This window comes from Pyrenophora tritici-repentis, chromosome 2, assembly GCF_003171515.1.
Source record: "Pyrenophora tritici-repentis strain M4 chromosome 2, whole genome shotgun sequence".
Classification (NCBI taxonomy): Eukaryota; Fungi; Ascomycota; class Dothideomycetes; order Pleosporales; family Pleosporaceae; genus Pyrenophora; species Pyrenophora tritici-repentis.
In genome coordinates this window covers 383,907-402,567 of record NC_089391.1, presented here as the reverse complement: position 1 = coordinate 402,567, position 18,661 = coordinate 383,907, and the positions used below count along the sequence as shown (strand labels likewise).

At 48.4% G+C, this 18,661-nt stretch overlaps 4 protein-coding genes across 4 annotated transcripts; 1 reads left to right on the top strand and 3 right to left on the bottom strand.

Moving 5' to 3' along the window:
* Positions 1–902: 902 nt before the first annotated feature.
* On the bottom strand, positions 903–1,744 carry PtrM4_056360 (uncharacterized protein; the record flags this gene model as incomplete). The annotated part of the gene is made up of 2 exons (XM_066105237.1): positions 903–1,652; positions 1,709–1,744. 2 exons carry the CDS (start codon positions 1,742–1,744, stop codon positions 903–905), a joined length of 786 nt encoding a protein of 261 aa, XP_065963864.1.
* Positions 1,745–4,337: 2,593 nt separating this feature from the next.
* On the bottom strand, positions 4,338–8,340 carry PtrM4_056350 (uncharacterized protein; the record flags this gene model as incomplete). Its single annotated transcript, XM_066105236.1, is given in 3 exon segments — positions 4,338–5,319; positions 6,761–8,296; positions 8,315–8,340. The coding sequence occupies 3 exon segments, from the start codon at positions 8,338–8,340 to the stop codon at positions 4,338–4,340; spliced, it is 2,544 nt and encodes an 847-aa protein (XP_065963863.1).
* Positions 8,341–8,909: 569 nt separating this feature from the next.
* On the top strand, positions 8,910–15,587 carry PtrM4_056340 (PRP38-assoc domain containing protein; the record flags this gene model as incomplete). The annotated part of the gene is made up of 6 exons (XM_066105235.1): positions 8,910–9,241; positions 9,286–11,253; positions 11,307–13,550; positions 13,583–14,295; positions 14,563–14,958; positions 15,022–15,587. The coding sequence occupies 6 exons, from the start codon at positions 8,910–8,912 to the stop codon at positions 15,585–15,587; spliced, it is 6,219 nt and encodes a 2,072-aa protein (XP_065963862.1).
* Positions 15,588–16,265: 678 nt separating this feature from the next.
* Positions 16,266–18,328, bottom strand: PtrM4_056330 (uncharacterized protein; the record flags this gene model as incomplete). Its single annotated transcript, XM_066105234.1, has 3 exons — positions 16,266–16,684; positions 16,867–18,165; positions 18,232–18,328. The coding sequence occupies 3 exons, from the start codon at positions 18,326–18,328 to the stop codon at positions 16,266–16,268; spliced, it is 1,815 nt and encodes a 604-aa protein (XP_065963861.1).
* Positions 18,329–18,661: the final 333 nt, after the last annotated feature.

Sequence of the window (18,661 nt, the reverse complement as noted above, 5' to 3'; positions counted from 1 at the left end):
CGTCTGTCTTAGTTGCAGCGACAAGTCGTGTTCTAAGCAACACTAGAAGTTGCTATCGTGACTGCAAAACACGGCTTCAAAGAGCTAGATTCAGTCCAATTCAGTCCAATTCAGTCAGTTCAGTCAGTCCAGAGGTCTCTGGACTGACTGAACTGTTATCTAGAGGCCTCCGGACTGACTGAACTGATATCCGGACGGAACGAAGACTGACTGAACTGACTGCCAAGATTCAGTCAGTTCAGTCAGTCTGAACTGAGTAGACTGACTGATAGCAAGTCTGTGCGTATTCTGCGTGTTCTTCTTGATCTTGACTGTATGTGAACGGTCCGTAGGAACTGTATTCCAGCTACCTAGTCCAGATGCTATTTACAGTCAAGATGAAGAAAGAAGGTAAGACGCAAGCGGCAAGCCTGCTTTGTTTGGGTTGGTGCACGGCCCTCACGTTGCCGGGGAAGCGACTAGGCTAGCAGCCTAGTCATGTGACTCGAGGCTCAGCCCGTTACAGTTTCTTCAGAACCTTCCGCTTCGAATAAAATAACATTGGCAGAAGAAGCAAAGGTAGTCGGCGCAATCGCGAAAGAGGCATGGGGAAAGAAGCAAGAACAGGAGACTCTGCTATCTTGCTTTAGTTTTTAGGAGGTTTTCGGCCTCTTCTTCCTGTTGTTGCACACGAGCTTCCCTCAACTTTCTGGGAGACTACAATGCACCATCACTATGATATGCTTTGCGCTGTTGAAGAATTGGAAGCTCGCTATTCTCATTGTGTTTTTTTCTAAATGACAGTGCGCTGGGTAGACCCTGAGTTTCGTGGTGGACAAGTTCATTCTAAGCCTAGAGCAAGTGCACCCCTTATCGAGCACTCTCGTTGCAATAATATGTATTCAGTGGCCTGAGCACGCGACTTAGGCTGAAACTATTGTAAGACTAAGTCGGGAATTCAGTGTCGCAGGGTAGCCCGGAAACCCCACTGTATTCCTTTTCTCACTGCAGAGTGGCGTATCGTTATGTAAACGGAAGTGCCAATGGCGGAGAAGAGTAAACAACATCCGCTCGTACTCGCTTTCCTGCTCGATCTCAGAAACCTCGAGGATACTAGACATTGCTTTCGCCTTTTCGCTCGCTACCATTAGGTACACACTCAATCGAGTGTTGGAAGGGCAAAGGACAAGGTCGAGTGCTAGGAAGCCAAGACCTATGCGGATCTGTCGGACAATCTCAGGGTTACTTAGGTTGACTAGCCTTAAGTTCCAATGGACCTTAAACTCATTCAAGCGAAACAACGCGCGCACAGCCTGGTGATAGAAGGTTCTTTGCTGTTCTAGATGTGCGAGCGGGGGCACGACGTCGCCAGATAATGCACGTTCTTGCATTGCTGTAAGGAACGGCTCCTCGTCGACTAGTCCAGTGGGTACAGTTCCACAATCCAGGCCGACAGTGTCAGCAGAAAGGTAAGGGGCGTCTCCGTCGATAATACCTTCTGGCAGGGCAATTGTATATAAGATTGAGTCGGATTCGGTAGGTTGGTACATCGCGGCTAGCATCTTATAGTGGGCTTCGAAGACAGCGCCGACAACGCTAACAGTGTCTAGCAAGACATGCGAGACATGCGAGACATTGTCGCTATGCACGTTGACGTCAATTTCTAGAGTTCTCTAAATGATAGTTAGCCTTATGCAAGCAGAAGATAGGCATAACATTTACTACTTACGAGCTCCTCGCCAAGTGTGTGTGCATGATATTGCATGCTTTGATCTGTACCAAAAGGGAGAGCGACACGACATACGGATGGCATAGTAGGCTTGATTAGGTTGCTCGCATATGAAAGTTTTATAAAAAATTATTAGGAAATACTCAAGCGTAGAGCAAGGCACATAATCCTAGCGCGCGAAAGTACTTATTAAGGTATGTTTTAGTATCACGTGCCTAGTCGTAAGCCGCATCCATGCGCGGCACAGACGCAATATGCTTCCGGCTCGTCCGCAAAATAGCCCGCACAAACACGGAAAGCATTACTAACTTAGCAGTCACTAGCTTTACGTTAGGGGAGTTAGGGTAATTACTGTGAAACACAAATCTCGACACATGCTCCTATCTACGCACTATCTAGAGAGTTTGTTCTTCAGGCGAATTGGTGTACAGGTCACGATGACTTAATAGTCTTTAGCAACACCTAGCCGTGTATGCTAGATTAGTTACATGACGTTATGGTGCGTCTGTGCTATTGCGGGGTAGTCAGGGGTCATATCGGAATCCAAGAACCCCCAAACAGTGGTCCGTGTATGCAGGGATGTTTCATGTTTCCTCGACGGGTCGGTACTTTTACGGCAACTAGCGGCCAGTTGAGATACAATTAGAGCTAAGGCTTATCCTTGACATGTAATAGTCAGGGGTTATATCCGAACCGTAGAATCCCCCATATGGTAATCTATCTGCACTCATGGGCTTGTACCCGAAGCTTAGTCCTACACCGCTCATTTTACAAGCCAGTGATGAAGGGCACACTATGTGATGCGAACTTGGTTATTATTGTGGGCTACTAGAACTGGCTTGTATACAACAAACGAGCAGATCAGACGCTAGCCCTAAAGGGGTAAACATATGACTTGCGCCCTCGAACAGCCGGCCGTCAAGCTGGCGATGGCGAAATTACGGCCCAGTTCTATACGACTTTTACCATGATAGTAGGCCGCGTAATCGTCCTCTCCCTTGTAGCCGTTGCCGCCCTAGACAGGAGGAGCAATAAACTTTCATGATCAACGGTCTAGAGATGATAGACATCCGGTTATTCTTCCCGCTTTTGTCTATGCTTCTAAAAGATCAGCCTGGTCGAACATGAGCGGAGATAAGAAAAGAGGGGAAATAAGCTTTCACGGTAAACCTCGGAATGTTTTAGAGCCGCGAGACATCTAACTCGTCACTCTTCTGCACTTTGGCTCGTAGATGATTTCTATAGGTTGAAGTTGTATTATTGTTAGTTTCGCCTACACAGTACAGGAATGAATAACGCCTCTAGGGAGTTGAAGTCCGCGCAGTTTCTTGCTAATCGTCTAGCTGCAGCTAGATGGGAGACAATCCTGAAAACGGCTAATGCCAGAGTCCACTCGATCGCTACCACAGTCCTATATTCGACTATGAAGAGGAGCAGAATATATAACCAAAGCTACATTGTCGGATTATAGGTGCTGATCGTTGGTATGTTAGCCAAACAATACCCAGCGGGCTGCCTCGATCCTACTTCGGCACGACTCGTAGGTACAGGCCGGAGAGACAGTCTCGCTTGTTACCTAAGCAACAATCAGGCCGGGCAGGAAGAAGAGCCGAGTTGATCAACGAGGATAAGAGGTCGAAGGGCTCTAGCCTACCACATCTAGTAAAAGAGGCCCCGCAAAAGATTTCGCGCAGACAAGGACACTTACTCAGGCACTCACAAATCAAACAAATCCGATTTGTTGGATTTTGGTGGGGGCGACGTGTCTGCATACGAATCCACCCTTGTGTAGTGTTTCTGACGTCTGTTGGGCCGCATTCTATAATCCAGCAAACTTCCGAAAACATCCGTTTCTCCATGCCTGGATAATAGATTCTTCTAGGCGCGCGGCTTACGGGTCTAAGTCCAAGCTATCAATATTGACAACCTCCACTTGAGGTTGTCCAGTATGAGTTAAGCATATATATTCAATTTGTAGGGCGATGAGGTGGCTGGGAATTATGTATTACCATGTGCCCAAGTACGTAAGCATTTGTGACTACTGCCTGTGCGGTATTATCCAGAGTACGTATCTATGAAGATCTGCGTGGCGCACAGCACAGCTTGTTATATGGCACAATCGAATTTGGAAAGCCCTACTAAATGCCTCAGCAAAACTCTCCATCCTATTTGTTGATACGGCAAAGGTGAGGTTGAATCAAGTAACGATCGTTGCAACGAGTTGAGGTAGATGATTATGATTGATTAGAGGAGGTGGGCTGCAGCTCGCGTACGAACTGAATCCTACCCTACGGCACGGGCCACGCACGTAGTCACGTGCTCGCCACGTACGTACGGTAGCTCGAAACTAAGAGCAACCAACATTAGGCGAAGTATTATTATTATTATTATTATTATTCCATTTGAGTCCTTTTTCAGTCAGAGACTATGTAGGACTGGGCCGAAGGCCGTTCTATCTGGTTTTGTTTATCGTACAGTTTGGGTGTTTGTTTGGCTATGGCAGTTTAGGCTTGCTTCTAGCTAGATACTCGGTGTCTAGCTAGTGCCTGGTGCTAAAGAGCAGTTTGGTGAATAGAAAGAGATGTGGCAGCGGGCTCTTATGACAAAGGAGAAGGCAGTGTTTTTAGTTTTATACAGTGTCTCTCTGTGTGTCGTCTGTTAGCTGTCCTTGGTACCATTTTCTTGTTCCTATTCTAGTGCTAGTAATAAAAGCTAAAGTGGCTTCTATACCGGCGCTAGTATGGAGAAGTAGTGGTAGAGTCGCTGGTTGGTGATGAATTGCTTGTATAAGAGTTTTTCTTTCTGTTTTGTATAGAGAGCATTGTAAAAGTAGGTGCTCTGGTGTTTGGGTGTGCGAGCAGCTGCAGAGATCAGATTCTCTTTTCTTGAATCTCTTTAAATAGGACCCAAAGTATCCGTGTCCTATTTTAAGAGCATAGAAGGCGCTAGAGATTTCTCGATTGGTGCTGCGTGGTATTTGGATTGTTTTTCGGATTTTGAGTGGGAATTTTGCTGAGTAGGTCTTTTTGTTTAGAGTGGTTGCTCTTGTTTTGTATTTTTGGTACTCTTGGCGTTGTTCGGTTTGTTCGATCTTTTTGATAACAGTGCCTAGGTAGGCAATGCTTTTTGTTGATGATTGTGGGACTTCTTTAGCAGCCTCTTTTGCAAGATAGTCTGCTCTTTCATTCCCTACTATGTCTGTGTGTCCGGGTGCCCACAGTAAGTGGATAGTAGCCTGTTTTTGTCGGATTGTTTTTGCTGCTTTTAGGCATCGTAGTTGCCATTGTTGCCCTGGGTTATCTGATAGGTTTTTAAGCCTATAGATTGCTGCCTGATTGTCTGCGTAGATCTCGAATTCCTGGTCTCTTGTAGCTGTCTTTGCTACGTATTCAAAAGCTAGAGTAATGCCTTCTAGTTCACCGTTGTAAACTAGTTGGTATTCCCCTATATTGGTCTTTTCTGAGTAGATCTCTTGCTGGGTTGAGTTGTAGGCTACGATGCCAACACCTATACCATTTCCATCTTTTATTTGTGAGGCGTCTGAGTAGATTGTAGTGCAGTTATCTAGCCTAGTTTTGATGTAGGCCTTATGCTCAATTGCTTCCTCTTCCCTGCGTTTTTGTGAGATTGTCGGATCGTGAGTATCGGTAGAGACGTCGGCTGCTGGACACTTCGGCCCGACTTCGGCCCACCTTGCGCAGAGCTTAGGTATACCTTCGTAGCAGCTGTGTTCGTAATAAATCAATCACCATCACCGAACAGAATGCATTCCTAGTTATCGTTATTTCCTTTCAGCACTAGTGCTATAGACCTTCCAACAGAGATTGTTATTTTGTAGTTAGGCGTATCCCATGGTCTAAACCGGTATGGGATAGTCTGTTCTGTATCTCTTTTGTTATTTTTAGGAATTGATTCGATAATAGCTTGTAGCTGTCGGTGTTAGTCTGGCTTTTTTGTTTGTTGGGGGTTTGTTGATTGTATCCGGGTTATTGCATTAGCAATTGGGTGGGTACTAGCGAGCAGGTTTGCTCTTCTTGCGTAGTTCCGGATAGTTGTGTTGAGTCTAATTGCTGGTAGCGGTAGGCTAGCTTCTATGCTTGTTGGAACGGCTGGTGCAGTTCTAAACACTCCTAGAATCTTTCGGCATGCTAGGTTGTGTAGTGATTGTAGTATTGATGTAGCGTATAATTGGTTTTGCCAGTAGATTTGCGCTCCGTAGTCTGACACGCTGGTTACACATGCTAGATATAGCACAGTCCGCAACAATCAATTAAGTGGGTCCTAGAAGGTTCAGATTGGATTGATTGATTACCGCTTTAAGCCTAGTAGTTACCTATAGGAGTTTAAGCCCTACCTAGATAGGTAAGTGGGTCTAGGAGAGTGACCGGATTGAATTGATTGTTGCGGAGTCTAAGATATAGTTGCCGGATAGCGTGTGTTGATAGGCCGAGTTCAATGTTTGCTAGTCTTCCTAGTCTGTAGAAAGCTTGTCTAGCTTGGCTTGCACGTATAGACACATGTGATTTGAATGATAGACGGTTGTCTAGATAGATACCTAGCCACTTTACAGTGTCTTTGTGTTCTACCTGGCTGTTGTTTGGAAGAGTTAGAGCTCTTTTGTTTCTTTCCTTTTTAGCAGTGAAGTGGATAAGCTCTGTTTTTGATGGATCAAAAATGATGCCTAGCTCTTTTCCTCTAGAGAATAATGTAACTATCTCTCTTTGTAACACTCTTATATTTTTCTTTAAAGAGTTTGATGAGGTAGTAAGCGATAGGTCGTCAATATATGATAGTTGGAAGCTTTGTAGGGTCGGGAATAGGTCTCTAGTGTAGATAAGAAAGAAGATTGGTGATACCGGGCTTCCTTGTGGGACCCCTGATATAATTTGACTAAATTCTTCAATCTTGTTGTCAAATGAGAGCCTTAGCGTTCTTTCAGAAAGGAATGATTTTGCCCAACAGATAAGGCTGATTGGTAGGCCTAGTTTCTTTAGTCGTTCTAGAAACTGGTTGTGTATGACGTGGTCAAACGCGCCTTTAACGTCAACAAACACTGTAGAAGTGATTTGGCCTTGTTGTTTCTTGTGTTGGATCTGGTCTACTAGTAAAAGAGCAGCGTCTATTGCAGATTTCTTGTTTCTACCTCCTATTTGCGAGCTGTGTAGGAGGTCTGTAGTTTCTGCTAGACTACTTAGTCTCTTGGCAATTATTCTCTCTAGGATCTTCCCTAAGCTGTTTAAGAGAGTGATTACTCTGTAGGCTTTAGGGATTGAGTAGTCTGGTTTAGACGGTTTCTTGAGAATCGCTCCTGTAGCTGCCTTCCAGCACCGTGGGTGGTATCCGTAGTTGAATAGACTTGAGTAAGCCTTGAAGAGTATCTCTGGATTAAACTTGAAAGCGGCAGTTATGATATCTTGAGTAATAGCATCTGGGCCTGGTGTACTACTTTTAATCTTGCTAGAACATGCCTGTTCTAGTTCGGTTATAGATAGCATTGGCCAGTTCCAGTTGCTCTCCTGGTAATTGGCAAAGCTTGGCGGGTTCGAGATAGGTGGTGGTGGGAATAGCGCTTTTCTGAAGGCTTTACACTTTCCTTTAAACGTAGTCTCTAGTCTCTCTCCTTGGATAGGTGGAATCTTTTCGACCTTTTGATCCTTTGTGTATGCCATAGCTTTGTAGATAGACTGTGGGGTTTCTTGTTCTAGAAAGCTATTCCAATGTCTCTTCTTGGCATCCTTGATTGCTCTTGCGTAGGTGTTCCGCGCTATTAAGAAGTCTTTCTTGAATAGATATGCCTCTTGGATGGACAACTGTTGCAATTGTTGTGTGTAGACTCTTTGGCAGTGAGTAAGCTCTCTTCTTAGCTTAGTAAGCTCCTGGTTCCACCAGGGTTTTGGTTTGGGACCTAGTTTGACTTTTGGGATTGCTTTGTCAGCTGCTAGTTGGATGACTTGCGTAATTGCTTCCCCTATCTCCTCTAGTTTGCTTTGAAGCTCCTGGTCCTCTTCTAGAATTAGATTCTTGCAATCTTGTTTCCTAGGGTCGTTTATCTCGCTTATGTGCTGTAGCGTGATGTTGTTTTGAATAGCCTCGTTTAGGGTTTTTTGAAATAGTGGCCAATCCGCCTTTTTTGTGTTAAACTTGCGTTGGTTTATTGGATTGTCTACTTGGTCGGTGTCTGATCGAATTGAGAAGAGTAGGCCGTAGTGGTCAGATCCAGTCTCTGTAGTGACTTGCCAGTCAATAGCTTTGTCAGCTAGGTCTGGGGTAACTAGGGATAGGTCTAAAACTGATTCTCTTGATAGGTGTGGCCTAAAGAAAGTGCCCGTTCCTGGTGTGTTTAGAAGGCTAAGGTTTTGGCTTTCTATCCATTCTACAAATGGGGGTGCTCCTGGGCTCGTCGATGTGCATAGTGGGTCCCACCACGGGTGGTGCTCGTTTGCGTCTAGGAGTAGAATAGATGACTCTGGTAGTCTTGTGTTTGTGTCATGGATCAAACCCGCGACCTCTAGTAAGCGAGGTGGCCCGTGCGCTTTAAGCGAAGGCCACAGCCGAACACCAAAGTTCGACCCGCGCAGGTCTTCGAACCTGCACGCAATATCTCACTTAGTACTTAATACAGATACGGTCATCTCAACTATTGACGTCCCTCACACTATATTGCGTCTACCATACGGTACCTAGGACACGCGCGGAAAGTGACCGCACCGAAGAACTCAGCGCGCAATCAGTATTGCTCGTGACAGCAACCCCGCAACCCCGCGGCTGAGACGGCGACAACTCGTCCCCCATCTTCGGTCACAGACCCGCATCAGGATAGCTCGCGCGCCGCCAACTGGGACTTTGAGGCTCTGTTATACGACTGCGGAGTGGAACTCAATTGTCATTGGCCCTCGTACGCGCGCGATACAAGCTATTGTGCTGACAGCGGAAGGCGTGTTGTGCTGGAAGCCCATCATCGAAGGACGTTGCCAGTACCGCGTCGCGATTGAGAGTATCGCGATTGCACTGGAACGATTGCGACGGTATCGCATCACCTTGGTGACTGGTAGACGGTTTGGCTCACCGCTTTACTTCGAGCAAGGAGTCAGGAGTGTGACAGCAAATAATCAGCTGTGCTCCCCGCCCACATTTGACGCACTCTCTCACAATCATAACCACTCTCTTTCTCCACCTACATTAACCACACCCAACACCTTAAATGTTTAGAACTATCAACGCCATTAGCGACAACGTCTCTACCGGCGGCCGCCACCCCCGCCGATCTAGCGACATGCAGCCTCCTCCACAGCCCAGCGTGACTGACTTCCCTATTGGCCGCAAGAAGCGCAAAGACAAAGCGCCCGCGACCCCCGCAGCCAAGACTCCAGCCGCGAGCGACCTAAGGATACTGCATCCGACACCCAACAAACTATTAGCCAAGGCCCCGCTCCTAAGCATGAGCCTGTTCGTCGATCCGAACCAGGCCGTCGAAGCACCTTCGGCTACCCCGCACTTCCAGTTACAGAAGGAGACAGCCAAGAGCCCACAATGGTACCACACGACCCTGCCGACATCTACGATGTTATAGTTGGCAGTTGTCGACTCCAATCCCTCAGAAACAAGAACGTCTTGTCTGCCAAGATTACTCACTCTGAGTTCACGTTCATCACTATTGTACAAAACGAGACTGAGGATGAATTTGAGCTGTACCTAGGCCGAGAATCTCCCCTGGAAGAATTCCAAGTCCCCGTCTGCACTGACGACGACTTATTGGAGCTAGCCACTTCAAACACCGCGTTCCTGCGCTCTCTAGCTATTGAGCTCATGAAGTTCGCCGCTGCTTGCGCTCCTATCCTGGACGCGAACATCGATGCAATAACCAAGGAAGCTCACGAAGCCGCTGTTAACCGCTTACGCCTTCGCATCACTAAGGCTGAAGCTAAGCTTAGCTGGTACGAGAAGGAAGTCTCAAAGCTGACTGAGACTATTGAGACTACTAATGCTGAGTTGGAACACACCAACCGAGAGCGTAATGAGCTTAAGCTAGAGGTCGAGCGCTTTTATCGTCCTTCATCCTCCAAGACCGCCGGTTGCACTAACCCTACTTACCAAGACTGGTATGAGGACTGGAAACACGAAGAAGCGCAGTCCATTAAGTTCCACGGCCTGTACGAGGAGTTCTTCAGGAAGCACCAGGAAGAGCGCGCCCGCGCAGACCGCTATCACCAGCAGCGCGCAGAACGCGACGCCGACTACGAAGATGTGGTCGCCCAGAACTGCGCACTTGAAGAACAACTTGTCCAAGCTACTGAGAATACCCGCAAGCTAGAGACCTCTCTAACTCAGCAACAGCGTGAGTACAATGACGTTGTTGCGCGCCTTCAGCGATATGATCATAACTTCCGCCCGTACACCTTGCAGCGTCGCGAGGACCGCGGTCGTAACAGTCATCTATCTACTCAGCGCAACCGACGACACGAGTCACCTGAGCGCCGTACAGATCGCCGCACTGCATCACCTAACCCGTATCCTAGCCGACAAGCCACTCCTGTTGTTACTCGGCCTGCGCCTCGCCCTCGCGGCGACTCTCACTCAAGATCGCGCTCCCGCTCCCGCCGAGATCGCGCGAATCCGTTGAACCAAGATCCTCACCGATATATCCCTCCTCCATACAACGGCCAGCAATCAGTACAACAGGCAGCGTCCACAGTTGGAGGTCTAAGCCTTTCCTTTAAGCTCCCCGACATTGAAGTCTGGAAAGGCAACGATGATACCAAGAACTACGACAAGTGGCGTCGGTCAGCCATCCAGAAGTGCGAATCTCTGCCTGAAGACAAGCAATTGGCCTACTTGGAGATGAAGGTGGACGGCGCAGCATGGCAATATATTGACGATCTCAAGTTCGAACACTACTTGGACCTTCTTGAAGGACTGGACCCATACTACGCGCGCTCTACCTACGAGAAGGTCTCAGAAGCACAGTCGCAACTCGCTGATGGCTCTCTCAAGATGGGATCGTCTGAATCCTTTGCAGATTGGCGTGGGCGCTTTATGAGCGTGTGTCGCCTAGTGAAGCTTCCAGACAGCGCCATGATTGGCTACGCTCGCGCTTTCCTGCGACCTGGCCTCGCCGCCGCCGCCTCACACGCCTTTGACGATGAGCAAGAGAATGCTCTTGTCAAGTTCCTTGACGCCGCCCGCAAGTCTGATCTAACACAGAAACAGATTAATCAAGGCAAGACCGCTGCTGACAAACCTCGCACCAAGCCGCGCACGCGCTCCCCAAATGATCGTAATCCTGCACGAAAGGCTCGCTCTGGCCGAGGACAACATCGCGAAGCTACTACGACGCGCACAGAGTGGCAGAAGGACGCAATGGCTAAGGCTAAGGTCTGCTTCCGTTGTGGCGAGACTGGTCACCAGGCGCGCGATAAGAAGGGTTGCGCAATCTTAGACTGGGACCAAATCAAGCCTAAGCTTAGTAGTATGCATCTCTATGCTATGGGAGCGGACTTCGACGCCGAAGACGACGACTCTAATGCTTCCACTGAAGAGGAGCCTGAGTTGGACGACATGGGCGAGCCAGTTTCGGAAAACTAGACGCTCCTGATAACAGTCGCATTCAGGAGCTAGACTGGCGCAAGGACATACAACAGAACCGCGAGACGCGAGAAAACCATAACCGTCTCAAGGTCGCTGCCGCCAGGATACTATCTCCAGAAGTCGGAGATCAGGACAACTCACAAGACGTCCAAGACCACTACATCTCTGCGATCGCCGTTAAGGGCCATCTTCGATCTACTAAACAACTACGTTACGACTCCTACACCCTCACTTCTTCTAAGGAATGGAAAAAGACAACTACTCTTATCGACACAGGCGCTAGCGCTTCCTTTGTGAACAGGCGATGGGCTAAAGCCATGGGCCTGCCCATAATGTCTACCTCTTCACCTATCCAGCTTTCTCTCGCGGATGGGAAGGTTGTTGATACATTGAATGAAGCCGTGGAAATCCAAGTCAAACACGGCAGCCACTTATCACCAGTCGTGTGCTTCGTCGCTGACGTAGGAGACTTTGATCTTATCCTTGGTATGACTTGGCTGGAAGACCACGACCCCGGTCTCACCTTCTCACCGCGGAGCATGAAGTTCTCTTCTTCACATTGTACTTCATGTTGTCTCGACCACGGTCTCCCTGAGACAGTATACGGCGACGGCAAGACTCCATCACTTTCAGAATCTCGGCAAACCACGCCCGTGGGCGAGATCTGCATTATCACCGCCAAGGCCGCCTACCTCATGGCTGCGCACAACCCAGACGAAGCCATCTGGGTCGAACCACAAGACTGGGAGAAGCTTGCTGACCCTCCAGACGACAATAACGATTGCGATTTAGACTCCTTCAAACGCAACATCGCCCGCCTCGCCGCCGTCACACAAGAGGACTACGACCACTATATGAACAAGATGGAGAGTCCACATATGACGGAAGCGGAGATCCGCAAACTGGTGCCAGACTGGTTGTACAGCAAGATGCCAGACTTGTTCAGTCCTATACAAGCAGGGAAGTTGGCACCTCATCGCGAAGGCGTTGACCATGAGATTGACACCGACGGACGCATTCACAAGCCTAAGATCTATGGGCTCACACGAACGGAGACCAGGGCCATCAAGGCCTACATCGACGACATGCTCGGACGCGGATTCATCCGACCGTCCACATCTCCGTACGCGTCACCTGTCTTAGTTGTCAAGAAACCAGGTGGCGGACTTCGCATCTGCGTTGACTACCGTCAGCTCAACGCCATCACCAAGAAGAACCGCAACGCTCCACCCTCCATCAAGGAAACGCTGGCCCGCATGGCCAAGGTACGATGGATGACGATTGTCGACGTTGTGGCTGCATTCAACACTGTTCGGATCAAAGAAGGCGATGAAGAAAAGACAGCCTTTCTCACTCGGTATGGGCTATACGAATACGTTGTCATGCCCTTCGGCCTCTGCAATGCGCCTGGCACTTTCCAGACCTTTATCAATGAGACACTCCGCGAGTACCTTGACGATATCTGTACAGCTTACCTCGACGACGTCCTTATATACACCTGCGACGATGACGAGTCAGTTCATGAAGCCGACGTCATCAAGGTCCTCTCTAAGATACGCGACGCTGGCCTCCATCTTGATCCCACGAAGTGCAAATTCAAGGTCAAGAAAGTGAAGTACCTAGGCCTCATCCTCACTACAGAGGGCATCGAAATGGATCCAAAAAAGGTCTCCACTATACTAGACTGGCAAATACCGCGCTCAGTCAAAGACGTCCAGTCTTTCCTTGGTTTCGCCAACTTCTACCGTCGCTTCATCAAAGGCTTCTCCTACATCGCAAAAGCCTTGACAGAACTCACGCGCAAGGATGGCGAAGGCAAGGACCAGAGACATCAGTTCCCGCTCATCGCTGATAGCAAAGCTATACAAGCTTTCCATCGACTTAAGGACGCCTTTAAGACTGCAGGAGTCCTTGCACACTTCGATCCTGACCTAGAGACTTGGTTGGAAACCGATGCCTCAGATTTCGTTACTGCAGCTATCCTCTCTCAGAAGGACGCGACAGGAGTCCTCCGCCCAGTTGCTTTCCTATCGCACAAGATGAACCCTGCGGAATGCAATTATGAGATATACGACAAGGAACTCCTAGCTATTGTCAACGCCTTTGAGCAATGGCGCTTTGAGCTGTCTGGTACTGATGATCCTATTATGGTGTTGTCTGACCATCAAGCCCTTCAGACCTTTATGACCACAAAGCGCCTCAACAGACGCCAAGCCCGTTGGGCGGAATTCATGGCAGAGTTCAACTTCATTATCAAGTACAGGCCAGGCAAGCAGGGCACGAAGCCAGACGCTTTGACAAGGCGTCCTGGCGACCTACCCGAGTCACCGACGACATCCGCCGTCGGCATCAACTCCAGGTAGTCATCAAGCCTGACCAAGTCGATCCTGAAGCGCGCGTCTGCACCATCAACATCGCCAAGGATGGAGGTTCTCGCCATGCAGTCTACCTCGCAAATCTCATCACACAGCGCACCCTTCCTGACTCTATCCCCGCAGTCGCGCAAATGCTGTATCAACTTAGCGAGGAAGACAACATCTCTGAACGGTACGCCGTCCTCGCCGCACTGCCTGGCATCGAGCCTGAGGGGGGAGAAAACGGCGTCTCCCATGACCTCACGAGCAAAAGATCGCTCTGTGCAGCCGATAACGTTACAATCTCGCCTATTACAACGCCAATCGCCGCAACTAGTGCGCCCGCGATACCAAACGAGACGCCCGCCGCAATTAATGTGCCCGCGCCACCGAACAACGAGCTGACTATTGATGCTCTGCTTGACAATATCAAGGCAGCATACAAGGATGATAAGGTGTTGCAGGCGATCGTCAAAGCCAAGAAGGACGGCCTACGACGCCTGCCGTTCAAACTCATACATGGAGAAGAGCACCTCAGGCTGGAACTTGGCGATTGCGAGATCACCGACGAACTACTCTATGTGCGCAACAAGGTCTACGTCCCGCCGGCGCCGTTCGCACCCAAGTTATTGAACAAGCCACAAGAGCGTCTGCGGTGGCCACAGCGGCAAACATGAGTTATACTCCAAGCTGTCGCGATGGTATTACTGGCCTAGGATGACCACGGACGTCGCGCAATATGTACGCGCGTGTCTGACTTGCAAGAGGAGCAAAGCATACCGAGAAGGCAAGCATGGGCTGCTGCATCCGCTACCAATCCCAGCAAATACTGGTCCAGCATCTCTATAGACTTCATCACTCACCTGCCGCCCTGCAGGCATAACGGTCAAACGTTCACTGACATCCTCGTGGTAGTCGACCGACTCACCAAGAAGAAGAAGTTCATCCCAATGGCTAGTATGACCACCGACGCCCTTGTGGTAGCCTTTATCGAATACATCTGGCGAGAAGAGGGCTTTCCTGAGGAGATTATCTCAGACCGTGGAGCGCAGTTTGTCTCTTACTTTTGGAAGCGACTATGCCAGCGTCTGGGTGTACGCCCGAAGTTCTCGACCGCTCACCATCCCCAGACTGACGGACAAACCGAGAACGCGAACTCCTACCTCAAGCAATACCTACGCGCCTATGTCAACTACGAGCAGGATAACTGGGCGCTTTTTCTGCCAATAGCTGAATTCGAAGCCAACTCCAGCACCAGCAGCACAACTGGCAAGTCGCCTTTCTTCGCGACTAAAGGATACAACCCACGGAGTGGCATTGAACCCCCTGCGCCAGCGCCAGGCGCTGCGACCTTGACTGCGCCTGCGCAACAAGAACGTCTCAACGCTGACGCTTTCGCGGATCGCATGAAAACGCTGCAGGACGAGCTGCGAGCTTCAATGCAATGGGCGCAAGCAAAACAAGCAGAATACGCCAATGAAGGAAGGCTACCCGCACCAGCTTTCAAAGTCGGCGACCAAGTGATGCTGGACACTCGCAACCTACGGACGAAAAGACCCTCCGCGTCATTAGACCTAAAGAACCGCGGTCCCTTTACTATCGTTCGCGCCATCAACAACACCGCATACGAGCTAGATCTTCCCGCTAACATGAAGCGCATCCACAATGTCTTCCACCCATGGCTCTTACACTTGGTTGACGACAACCCACTTACTGGACAAACACAAGATCCTGAGGTCCCTGCGGAGTTCGACCCAGAAGTGGAAGACGACACTGAATACACTGTCGAAGCAATCGAAGACTGCCGCATTAATAAGAAGCTTAAGGATCCTGCCGCCCGCGGTCGCAAGGGCAAGACTACCCAAGGCCTGCTCCAATACTTGGTACGATGGGCAAACTATCCCGACGGCCCGACAATCCTTCATGGGAACCATACATGAACCTCGCGGACTCCGCTGACACTGTGACGCGCTATCACCTTGATCACCCAAACAAGCCGCCTATGCACAGGAAGTTTAAGTCTCTCACAGGCAAACAAGATATGCTGGTTATGCGACTTCACGCTCTTAGTCGTGTCTAGCCAGTGGTGACAACAGCAGACAAGACCAACAATAAGACTGGGATAATATAGTTGTGCTTGCTATAATCGAGGGCGTCGATAAGTTGTGCTAGAAATAGGACTTATAGACGCTGTGCTCGTGGCAAGGACTAGACTGTCAAAGTTACTATTGTTAAGACAAGATGCTAAGGTCACCACGCCACGATGATGATCCATAATTACTGTGCACAGACAACGGGAATAGAATGTAGTAATGGAATGGACACTGCAAGCGACACGCTTGGTATGCAGCAGTTTTGCGATATAGGTATCTCCTTTGTATACAATTTTAGGCAAAAAAAAAAAAAAAAAAAAAAAAAAAAGGCAGTTCGAGCGTTGGAACTTGCTCTCTTTTTTGGGGGGGTAGTGTCATGGATCAAACCCGCGACCTCTAGTAAGCGAGGTGGCCCGTGCGCTTTAAGCGAAGGCCACAGCCGAACACCAAAGTTCGACCCGCGCAGGTCTTCGAACCTGCACGCAATATCTCACTTAGTACTTAATACAGATACGGTCATCTCAACTATTGACGTCCCTCACAGTTTGTGTTTAGAAGAACTCTTGGGATAGTCTTTATATCTCCTATACCTCTCTCGTTGTATAGGTTGAAGATATTAAACTTATGGTTTCCTTTCTGTACTACTAGTGCTATAGCGTCTGGATCTGATGTAAAACCTTCTAGTAGGTAGGTTTCTGCTAATAGCGTTCTAGAAATATAGAATAACACTCTAGGGCGGAGGTTTGGTTCGGATTGTGGAAGGATCTGGAGGTATGCTGCATGGCTAGTGGACCTAGTATCAGCGTAGTCGTTGTTTCTTGTTGGTGTGAGCCAAGGCTCTTGGACTGCAATTATATCAACCCTTAGTTCGACAGCTAGTTGAAGAGTAGACTCTGTAGCCTGGATACTCTTATTTAGATTCGCTTGGAGAATCTTAATGTTGTCTAACATTCTGTTGTGTATTGGTTCTCCTTGTTTGTTATAGCTGCGAGAACTTCACAGTCTCGGCTATTAGCAAAGTGAGGTTCTTTGCAGTTTGAACACTTTGGGAGTGTATGGATACAAGGCTTCCCACTTGTCGTGCAGGTGGAGCATTTATGCTGCGATGTAGGGTGGGTCCCCGCACATAGCTGGCATGCTGTTTGGTTCCGGCATTTAAGCTTTGTATGGCCAAAGCCTTGGCAGTTGTCGCATTGGGTAGTAGCTGGAATACTTCTATACTTTTCAGTGCGGAGGCTCTCTCCAAGGATAATGATCCTCGCTCCTAGTTTCTTTGCTTCAGCTTCTGTTTTAAAAGCAATAACAATAGAGCTGTTTTGCTTGTTCTTCCAGTCTTTTGTAAGCCAGTAGGAGTTACCAACTATTTGTAGTCCTTTGTTGTATATAGGGATTTCAGTTTGAAGGATTTCTAGCGTGTCTGCTCCTTCAAAGGTTGTAGGGACGTTGTGGACTATGACTTTTGTCCAAGATTCTAGTGGTTGAGCGTGTTTGATGTTAAAGAGATCCATCCAGATGTTGGATTGCTGGAGAAGGAATTCTCCAGAGTATCCGCTTGTAGTAGTGAGTATGAGATTGTTTCTCTTACTAAGAGCTGCTAGTTGGATAACAGGTCCTGCAATGCCAGCTTTTTGGAATGCCTCGTTGATTTTGTTTCGTGCTTGGAGCGGGTTGATGGTTTGGTTTTCTTCTAGTGTTGCAACTATTTGATAGTGCGTAATTAGTTTCTTAGGCGTTGGCTTTTTCTTTGGGGCCAGAGATGGCAACAAGCCGGCCAAGCTGCTATCAAGCCAAATGTGGCCCCTGCTCACTAGCGGCCTAGAATATATAGGTATAGCTATACCTAGATAGAGGGGTGGCACGGTTCTCTTGTAGACCTGTGGTTGATCGACAAGGCTAGTAAGCAGGGGCCACATTTGGCTTGATAGCAGCTTGGCCGGCTTGTTGCCATCTCTGTTTGGGGCTACAGTCGTCCAAGTGGCGTTCTTTGATGGTTGAGCTGCAATTGTTGCGTATGATTGGGGAGCATTTGTGTTTGTTGTCGTTGTTGCTACTGCTACTGTTTGGTTGTTTTGACCAGCTACTGTGGCTGTTGCCTTCTTTAATGTCTTTGCTGCTTTTTCTGAAGCGTTTGCTAGAGTAGCTGAGTGGAAGGCGAGCTTGGCAGATAGTTTGTCCGAGATCTGGTTTGTAACTCTCCCTTTTTCCGTGTAGTCTCTAAATACGTCTAGTAGTTCGAGTAGCTTGTTTTGCTCTTCATATGAGTTGGTCATAATAGAGGCTTGGAGGATCAGGTTTCTAGCCCATTGGATTGCCTGTTCTGGATCTTTTGCGGTTGGTTTATCAGAGTCATTCTTTTGGAATGGATTTCTTCCAGTTCTGTCGTATACAGGAGAGAAGAGGGCTGGTCGTTTGTTCATGATTGGGACTAGTCGTTCGGGTGGGTTAGGTTGAGTTTGGGTTGGGGTCGCTGGTGTCTGGTCCTCTTCTATACCCATTTGGATATCATTTTCGAGATAGATTGCGGTATTAGTGCTGTTTCCGCTTGCCTCTGGGATCTGCACTATGATATTGTCGCTGTCTGGCGGCATTTTTGTTCTGTTGTTGCTACTTTACACTAGAAGGATACCTAGTTCTTCTAGCCGTACCGGTGTGAAAGTAGTGAAAGCCTTGCTATTTTACTCTTCTTACTTTCTTTTCTCTATCTTACTGATCTATCGAGTAGATCTCTAGGATAGGAATAGATTTGGGAGACTAGAAAACAGCGAAAGAGTCAATTGTTGGTGTTTTTGGTTATCTTATCGATAAGGACTGGTCTGTGCGTTTTTGTTTTGGAAGATTGAACGCGTCTGAAGAATCTCGTTCTACTGGCTCTAGCTTTACAACCAGCTGGCTGCGGAGGCTTAGAGTAGCTGGAATGTTTT